Source organism: Microtus oregoni, unplaced genomic scaffold, assembly GCF_018167655.1.
Source record: "Microtus oregoni isolate MIOR12 unplaced genomic scaffold, Mior012 000028F_ref0000031, whole genome shotgun sequence".
NCBI lineage: Eukaryota > Metazoa > Chordata > Mammalia > Rodentia > Cricetidae > Microtus > Microtus oregoni.
Window position 1 is genome coordinate 241,852 of NW_024543087.1, and position 10,374 is coordinate 252,225.

The following is a 10,374-nucleotide window of genomic DNA, read 5'->3' on the forward strand; positions in this document are numbered from 1 at the left end:
TGAGTGTTGTACAAATCAAACATATAGACAGTATAAAGTACGAAACAAGATTTCTTTCAAGGGGGGTGGAGTTTTATGAGAACGGGTATTACGTAGTGTCTCAGGGTGGAGGGGTGTTGGATCAGTTCTTCTTTTTTCATTAAGGTTGCATTTAAAGCAGAAAATAGAAGGCAGCTCTGGTCTGAAATTTTATTGAGTAGTTTCCCTCTTCACATTATTTTACTTATGTTCTCTGCTCAACCAACCCCACTCCACAGCCTATTAGAAATTAGAAAGAAGTTTTAAAGATAGAAGAATACTTGTATCCATTTCTCAAAGCCCACATTTGAATCAAGAGAATCACTGTTTGAGAGACAAATAATGTACACAATACCTCAGTGTCTCACTGGTAAAGCCCAAAGGGCAAGAAGATGTGCTCTCCTCACAGTTGCTCTTGGTTAAAGTAAACTCCAGCCAATCAGATTAAAATTAAAATCAGATAGAAGGTTCATTACAGAACAGAACTTTGTTCCTTCTTTTACCCATCCTCCCCTCGCTTTCCTACATTTACCGTCCAGTATGACTCTTCCGTGTAAACTAAAGCAACTGGCCAAAAAGGGTTTACATTTTCCTGGGAGCCAAGCATATTTCTTGGTTCTCTCCTATATCTGGTAACTGGTGAAACACACAATTGTACATTTTAAGTAGAAATGTGTGAGTACTCACTCTACGTCAGATTTGAAGGTAACAAAGTGCCTCACTCCAAGAACATAATTATCTGGAGACATGGAGGGTTTTTCTTGCAGCAGTGAAAAAAAGTGCATGATAAAATTCAAACTACATGATAATGCTATATGTGGCCATATCAGGTCTCCTAGGTGGTGGACGAATTTTTAAAAACATCAAGGAATGACAGCAGAGATGAAAACATAGCAAAGAGGTACCAATGAGACACAAGGGCCCCTCAACTGTAGAAACAGCAGCTTTGACTTATGACCTATAGAAAGGTAAGAAAACTTTAAACAGAAAAATTTGTTCCTAAATCAGCAAGAGGCAGCCTAGTCCATGGACCCTAGCAGGGCTTCCGCAGCTATACTGCCACACTTGACTCCCATCAACTGCCTCATATGTATGTTAGGCTGAATAACAGTAGTATGTCACGAGCTGTTAAAACAGGCTGTTGCCTTCAGTGACTCCATTTTGCTTTGTTCTTATTCCTCATTTCCGAGATTATCTACTTCAAGTTCCTGGAAATGCTGATTCTACACTTAAACTTTAATCTTGCCCTAACATAAATATTCCCACTTCCCCCATAGACTTGGAACAGGGGAGTGTTCTTCCCTCCAGGTGACTGGCATCCTCAATAAATTCCGCTTTATTTTTTTCCAATTATTGTGTCCTGGGGACTAATTTTCTATGTGGTAAGCGTCCAGATCTGAGTTTGGTAGCAATAAGGGGCACTAATAACAAATATATGGACAAACTACACACAAAGTAAACAGCAATCTCTTAGTTACTCAGTCGTCTTTTCAAAATAAACACAGTTTAAAATCTGCATTTCTTTATCATTCTCTGAGGTAGACCTCTCCAGGGCTGCTAGACAAATTTTATAATTCTGTTTGTGAATACTATTGATTCATATTGTTAGGGCTTAAGCTGTGCTGAGATAGTTTCATAGGGTAGTGGAAGATATGAGAGCTATAGCTCACCTCCAGAGGGCAGTGTGGAGAAGCTATGCAGCTCAAAAGTCACCCAGTGTGGTCTTGGCAAGCTACTTTACCTCTGAAATTCCGTTGTCTCTCCTGTTAGTGATGTGCTAGAAGATGTGTGAAAGAATGAATGTTATCAGAGACCATGCAGCCTTGGAACAGAGATAAGGCCAAGATCACAGTTTGCAATGAGAAGCCCAGCTGAGCAAGGTTTTTACCGTTTATTGAATGCCAGGTCCAGAGATGCATTCCAGTCAATTCCCAGGTAGAAGCTTGTCTCGAGGATGCACAAGGAAATGAGGGCCTATGGACTCATAGAGAAGTCTCTACTCACAAGTAAACTTTGTTCTTGTGCTATTGTTATTATTATTATTATTATTATTATTATTATTATTGTCTGGGCATAGTGGGATACATCTTTAATCTTAGCACTTGAGAGGCATAGGCAGGAGGACCTCTTTGAGTATGAGGTTAGCCTGGTCTATGTAGTGAGTCCCAGGTCAGCTAAGACTAAATAGTGAGACCTTGTCTCAAAAAAAAAAGTTTTTTATTATGAGTATATTTCTGTAACTGCAGTTTTAATTGAGGTCTTATATATTAGTTGTATAGCTTTGCCAGTTTTGATTTACATAGTTATAAAACTCCATCAAGATCTAGTAATAAGGGATATATCTTCCCTATGGCCCAGGAAGGTGTCTTTGGGTCATTTTGACCTTATTTATATAGATCAGATAGTTTTTAACATCACAAAAAGGAAATCCCAGATGCTTCCTTCCTCTGGCCTGGTGTCTTTTGCTCCACATCACAACATTAGATATGTTTTACAAAGGAGACAGGATCTGTTCTGTAATTTACTAACAGGAACAATGTTATACTAATTGTCATCGCCAATGTTCTTTTGCCTGTCAAGGAGGAAGTCTACCTTTATCAGGGTAGCCAGAGACTCCTTCCAGGTTTTACAGAAATAAAAAGCCTCTGCTTTACCACTTCTCAGTGTCACACATTTGCCTCTGTGCCTCAGCAATGATGCTTGGGTTCAATGACTCCCAGACTCTTTACTTCCTGCCTCACACTCCTTTCATGAAAACTGGAATTGGGAGACACTATTCTATTTCCCCATTTTTGTCTTTGTCCTCTAGACATTTGTAATGAAAGCATAACCCCCTCCCCAGCCTAACCATTTTGTAAACTCCATGAAAAATATCAAATCATGTAATTCTCAGAGGCTGTCTTGCTATATACTTTCATTAGATATGTCTGGGACATGACATAAACCACTTAGCTCAATTTGGAATTGTGCCTTATGTATTTGGAATCTTTATTTTAGAGCAGTGCCAAGACATGGATCTAAGGCAATCCTGGGAAAGGTAACAGAATCTAAGTACCAATTAAGGCTTATAACACACCACGATCATCTCTAGAGGTCAGATCACATCTGCAGCTCCATGTATAACAGGATATTATACAAGGCTATTCTGATCACTCTGGAACTGACAAATACAATCTAAGGCTGAGTCCAAGAAGTGTTAAGTGCTTCACCATTATAGAGGAAACCACTGACACTTGGGGTTAGACACCTTTCCTCGGCTTACTAAGAAATGACAGAACCATCCCTGTGCTGTCTCATCAACTCTTTCTAATGTCTGTAGAAGCATTAGTGGGAGGGCAAGATTAATTCATGCTCTTCCTCTCAGAGCCAGGAGGGACTCCAAGAGAGTCACATTAGAAATGGGGGTTTATAAAAGGAAAGGACAGCCAGTCAGCTCCAAAGGGGACTAAGGGGTGGAATTTGAGGTGTGTGTGTGTGTGTGTGTGTGTGTGTGTGTGTGTGTGTGTGTATGTGTATGAAGGCGTAGAGACAGGGTATGTATGAGGAAACAAAGATATCTCAATACCTCATGTTCACTAGGTTGCATGGCTACCAAACAATGTGGACAGGGTACAGTTGTATTATGGAGCCCACTATCAGAGACAGGCAACATCATCACCCAAGAAATGGTGAGTTAGAAAAAGCCCAGTTTGAAGGAGATTTTGTGTGATCTAATAGGTAGTCATGGGTGTCCTTACTAGCTCTGGATCCTCTGAAGGAAGAACACAACAGTGTTCATCTTTCTGGGCATCTTTGCCAATACAGAAGGGCCTGTAGAAGGAACCAGCTCTGTAAAGAAATGTGCATCCTTCTGGCCATATCTGCTTTCCTCATGGCTAGCCTATCCCTGGAAAGCATATACCCTGGAGGTCATCTTGAGGCAGACCACAAACAGGGCTGAGGGTGGGAGTGGAGCTGGGACAGAAAAGACGGAGCTCATACCTGCTTTAAGCACAGCCTTTCAGAATCTAATTGACTCTGAGGACCAATTGAACTTTATTCAAGAGAAAGAAAATAATTGCATATTACAAATACATTATATTAGGAGGTTTAAAAGTTGCTGTCAATGAGCCAAAACTTTACTCAGTTACCCTATGTTTGCTTATGAATTGCTGAGTTGATGTGGCACAAGATTTATGCTGGGGACAGCAGGGATACAACTCTTGATTTATATATACCCCAACACACACACACACACACTCACACACATTCACCGTACGCCACACCACACCAGAACCTTCTCAAAGTTACAGATATTATGTGTGGTGGTTTGAATAAGAATGGTTCCCCATAGGCTCATATATTTGAATGTTTGATCACCAAGGAGTGGTACTATTTGAAAAAATTAGGAGGTGTGACCTTGCTGGAGTAGGTGTGGCCTTGTTGGAGGAAGGGTGTCATGAGGGGTGGGCTTTGAGGTTTTAATAGCACAAGCCAGGCCCAGTGTCCCTCTCTTTCTGCTGCCTGTGGATCCAGATGTGGAATTAACTTCTCCTGCACTATGCCTGTATGCCACCATCTTCCCCACCGTGATGACAATGGACTGCACCTCTGAAACTGTAAGCAAACCCCAATTAAATGCTTTCCTTTTTAAGAGCTGCCATGGTCATAGTGTTTCTTCACACAATAGAACAGTAACTAAGATAATATGCCTATTATCTTAACAAATCACTTATCTTAGTGTCTATATCTTAACAAATTCTAGCCAGTATTGGTCACTTTCTGAACCTATGACTGTTCTTTTCCCACCCCATTCCTGAGCTCCCCTTGCAGAAATACTCAGTGTTCTGCATGATGAGTTTCTGTAGAGGTACCTGGGCAGTCAACCTTTCTGGATAACCTCATTTGAGGTAATTTCATTTATCAAAGAAGTTTAAATAATGGGTAAAAGCAAAAGAAAAGGTTTCCTAGAGTCCTCTGCACATACTCAGCCTCCCCAGCTGCTTTGGCCGCACAGACAAAAGGCCATTTAGGGACAGTGTCAAGCCCACTATTCTACCAAAACTGTCCAAACGCCCATCCCTTGGTATGGTAGCCTTTCTTCTCCCTCATTCTCCTTTTCCTCAGACTTTGCACTCAAAAGTTCTCCCCAGATGACTTCAGAGCTCACTTCTGGAAACACTTAACAGATAACCCCTACAAGGCAGTTTCTTCTGTGGCTACAAAATCCTACTGTATGTGTTCATACCATGCTGCATGACCACCACTGAGTAAATCCCTGCCCTCTGGATTCTCAAAAGAGTCCTATATATGCCTTCCCCCCTGTGTTCATGTGATCATATATGAGCCCTCTGCAACTCATGCCACTCTCCAGGGGATCTGCAAGGTCTGAAGGACATCAAGGACATGACAATGGACATTCGTTTTCATCTTACCCATCCAATTTGTGGACACTCAGGCTGCTTTTCACACTGCACCTCACAGCAATATATATAAAAATTATCTCCCATCTGCATTAGTCAGCGTTGTCCTTAACAAATAACCCCCTGATCCAGTGGCTTATCATAGTGAACATGGACTTCTTGCTCCTTTTCTTCATGGCTGTGGCCCTGGCTTCATTTATCTTCTCACTCACTGAGATGCATGGCTTTAGATTGCTAAATGGAGGTTCACACCAGCCATGCTGAGGCTGTAACTGGAAAAGACAGAGAGGTCTTCTGTGTTTGTCTTCTAATGGCATAGCTGCAGGATTGTGTATAGCCTGGAAGGCAGGCTGTGAGTCATTCCCCTCTACCAGGTACCAGGAATGTGGAAGTACAGGGGAAGTCGTGTGTAGTTGTGAACAAAACAGTCAACCACACTGGTGTAACAAAACATATGCTTGTTTCTTTTTAATATTTCTAGCAATATAGACAGAACATTTATTTATTTCTCAAATCATAGGATTTAAAAAATATTTACATATCATCATCACTAAAATGAAACTATTAGGATATCTGAAGGTGATACTCTCATTCCCCACTTCTTTGAGAAACCTTTTTTCATCATGTGATAACAAAGCCAAACCACAAAGCTTCCAGTTTCCAGGCTGTCTGTTTCTTTGTTTGCTTCTCTATCAGATGAGAAAAACAATATGGGATAGGGAAAAGCATTCTTGGTTCATTTAGGGGAGATATTTATCATATGAGAAGGAGTTCATCTAACTCTTCTCCTTTGTAAATTAAGTTGTTAAAATTTTGATGAGAACTGACTTGACTGGGGAGCTCCTACTCACCGGCAGGACAATCTATCATCATTAGCACATCCAGGAAGAACAATACAAAGGAGTTTGGGGAAAACAAGGCTGAGAGAACAAGAGCACTGCTGACAGCCTCTGTGTAGCATATGCTGGGTTCCCGATGGCTTAGACTCTATATAACCGTAACTGGGTAAGTCCACAGATCACAGACTCAAGGCCCTGCCTATCCAGAGTTGTTAGGTCAGCTCTTATACTCATTGCCGGAATTTTCTCTACAACAAATGCAATACATTCAAGGCTAGCAAGGTAAGAACTCTTACAAAGGTATTTCGTCGCATTTAAAAGTTAAAGTTTCCAGTCTTGAGTTTATTTTTTTCTATTTTTGATTTTTTTAAAAAATCTTTGAATAGCATTTGTATCCAAAAATAAGGCACTAGAAGATAGTCTATGACACATTTCTTCTCACTTTATCTATAATCTCTTTTTATATAGGCTTATCCTGCCTGGTAATTAAGATATGTTCCTAGGGTAGGAGTATAAATCCAAAACAAGGGCTTCTGTTCCTGTGGTATCCATCCCTTTCTTTAGCCACAAAACATACCCAGTGCTTTTTCTCTCCTGGGACTGTCCAGGAGCTCATGCTCGGCTGTTTCAAATACACTTTTCTCTGGTCCACTGATGTTTGAAGTATGGAAGTTAGAAAATAAAGACCATGGGGAGATGAAGCATATTTTATAAACAATAATTTTATAAATATTATTTAAGAAGTTGTGGCTTGAGAAACACGTAAGCAATGGAGTGTGATATTGAAAAGTTTTTCCATGTTTTCATAGTAAAAATAACAAAGTAAAAATGTGCGATGCAGTTATGCATAAAAGAATCGGGGGACTCAAATCAAGTTCCCAGCAAACTATTACAGTTCCCAGACTTTCCTCAACCTGATAATGCCTTCACCATTAAATACAGGTGGGAGATGGAGCCAAAGACCAGGACATTTCTTTCCAAATGAAAAGGGCTCCTGCTCCCTTTCATCTCCATCCAGAATCAACAATGCTTGTCTCATCTTTCTGATCCTCACACCCTTCTTCCTATTCATTCCAAGCTCATCTTGTTAGAAGCAGGGAGAAACAGAGTCAAGACTGGCAAAATAGTATTACCACAAGAAAATAAGGCTCTTCCTAGATGAAGAGAAGACTTCACTGGAAAGCTGAAGATTCTACCAACATTTATTCTAGAATGTTTCCTGAGAATGTATTATATGTACAAGAAGTGAAGTAGTTCTGTCTTGGCATAACCCTAAAGTTCCTGGACACCTATTCTTCAATGTATCTTTGAGCAGTGGTTCTCAACCTTGTTAATGCTGTGACTCTTTAATACAGTTCCTCATGTTGTGGTGATCCCCACCCATAAATTTTTTTGCTACTTCATAACTGTAATTTTGTTACTGTTATAAATTGTAATGTAAATATCTGCATTTTCTGATGGTCTTAGGCAACCCCTCTGAAAGGACCTTCCAGGCCTCCAAGGGGTTGAGACCCAAAGGTGTGAGATTCACTGACTTTGAAGCTTGTTACCATATACAAACTGTTCCTTGTACCCTGATTAGAAAAAAAAAAAGAAAAAAATAAAGCAAACCGCCCCCTTGCTTTACAACCCAACTGAGACTTCTTGTTCCCCAGTGGAAGGGGTGTATGTTGAGCTCACTCGATCCACTGTCTCTCTGTAGAAAACTGGGCACTGTTTGCAGAGACGTTTAGCAATGTGCTTTCTGAAGAATATGGAGAGATACCTTCGGAACTTCTCCCCAACAAAGGCATAGATGACAGGGTTGATACAGCAATGTGTCATTCCAAGAGTCTCTGTCACCTGCATGGCCTGGTCTAAGTGATTGGAAATCATACAGGTACTCAGTCCCAAGAATTCCTGGAAGGTGTTCAGGAAGACAACAATGTTGTAGGGAGTCCAGAAGATAAAGTAGACAATCATGATGGCAAAGATGAGCCTCACAGCCCTGTGCCTCTTCTTCTCATTTCTACAACGAAACAGGGTATGGAGGATTCCTGAGTAGCAGATGACCATGACAAGTAGGGGCAGGATCAGACTCAAGATATTCCTCATTATTGCATGGAAATTCTTCCATACTGATGGAAAATAAGGACCACAGACTTTATGACTATCTTCTTCTTTGAATTTAGTAAATATGATTCCTGGGAGAGAGGCTAGCATAGCTACCACCCAAGTGACTCCACTTGTAATCACCCCAAAGGTGACTGTCCTGGCTTTCAGAGCAAACACAGCATGGACAATTGCCAAGTATCGATCAATTGTCAGGAGGATAATGAAGAAGATTCCACCAAAATAACCAATGTGATAAAGTCCGGTGAGTAATTTACACATTATATTTCCAAAGACCCACTCATTTGCAGCATAGTGAGCCCAGAATGGGAGAGTGAACAGGAAGAGCAGGTCAGAGATAGCCAAGTTGAACAGGTAGATGTCAGTCATGCTCTTCAGCTTCTTGCAGCTTATCAAAATGAGAATGACCAACATGTTCCCCACAAAACCAAAGATGAATACCAGAGAGTAGAGTGGGGGCAGGATCCTGGCACCCATCTGCTTCACGTTGTATTTATGACATGGCTCACCATTGTCATAGTCATAAGGTGTGGTGACATCTTCATCAAGTCCTTGGATACTTCTTGGAAACAGAGAATGAGATGTTGATAGTATGCTATGAATGATCTGAGGTAACATATCACTGTCTTCCATTTCCCTTGTTTCTGGGGACAGAGAACAAAATGATTACCTGTAACACAAATGTCAAATTCCCTAATCCAAATAGGCTTGCCTATTTTTTTACTCAAAAAGCATCCCAGTCTTTAGTTTCACCCTTATAGTCATCTCCTTGACACCATGTGCATATCACGTTCCTCTTATTCCTCATAGCAGACACACTTTGTCAACTCTGCAACCATTTGCTTAATACCCTTGATATTCCCTAGTGAGCATGTTACTCATTGTAAGGCTACAAATGATGAATGTCTGCATTTACTACCTCCTCTGCATGTGGCAAACAGGAATATGACCCATCACTAGTGATAAGATGCAATTAGAGTCTGCTAGGAGGTTTCTGTGGAGGTTCTTACCCAATAAAAGAGACACAAAAGAAACACTGTTGACTTTAACTTATATAGCATAAGCGTGGTGCTTAGATCTATAAACAAAAGACCTAGATATTGTACAGAAACCTTAAAGGGGGCTCACTTTCTGAATTCTTATTTGAGAAAGAAAATAACCCATTGTAAATTGTAACATCTATCCTTGCAGCCTAAAGCATTCTAACAACCCTCTCAACTCCTGCCTCCACATCCTCCCACACTTCTTTTGACAAGGTGCAATGGCAGCCCAATGTTCAAATGCTTTATCTAATTCTCATTGAGCATTAATTTCTCTATTCAAAACCCCTTTGAAGGCTGGAGATGACTTAGCACTCACTGTTCTTTCAGAGAACTCAAGTTGGTTTCCTGCACCCTCAACAGGGAGCTGTTAAAAACCTGTGATTCTAGTTCTAGGAGATCTATCACCTTCTGATATCCATGGGTACCTCTACATACTTAAGTCACATAAACTGAAGTACGCTCACATGCTTACACAAAACAAATAGACAGATAAATCTTTTTAAAACAGAGAAAAGAAAAGAAAAACTTCTTTTTAAGCTTCTAGGACGATATTCCTACCTGACTACTCATCAACATTTTTTGTGACATCTCATTGCCTACTCCATGAAAGCTCTCAGGGCACTATACTTGGCTTTTGCTCCCTTTTACCATTTGTCTCTTTATTCTTACTCCAAAATTCTTCAATTCAGATTAGCTAAATTAAGTCAGCTAATCTCAGGATTTTGATTCTCCTTCATGCTAAAGTTTTCCAAGGCTCTGTATTTAAGTTCCACCTTCTCCAAAACCTCAGTTTAATTTTTCACTATCTATAGTATCTCTTCATGAATTTGCCCACACATTTGTTTAGCATCTACTATGACTTATACATGAGGGGACACAGACATACACTGCTATACATGTTTGGAGGTCAGAGGACATTCTGTACTTTCCCTCCTATAAAAACTACAGGGATTTGAATTC

General features: G+C 40.4%; 1 protein-coding gene across 1 annotated transcript; it reads right to left on the reverse strand.

The window, feature by feature from the left end:
* Window positions 1–7,882: 7,882 nt before the first annotated feature.
* On the reverse strand, window positions 7,883–9,004 carry LOC121464459 (C-C chemokine receptor type 2). Its single transcript, XM_041677470.1, has one exon. The coding sequence runs from the start codon at window positions 9,002–9,004 to the stop codon at window positions 7,883–7,885; it is 1,122 nt and encodes a 373-aa protein (XP_041533404.1).
* Window positions 9,005–10,374: the final 1,370 nt, after the last annotated feature.

Coding starts and splice junctions, on each gene's coding strand:
- LOC121464459 (XM_041677470.1), bottom strand. CDS start 9,004: ATGGAAGACAGTGATATGTTACCTCAGATCATTCATAGCATACTATCA.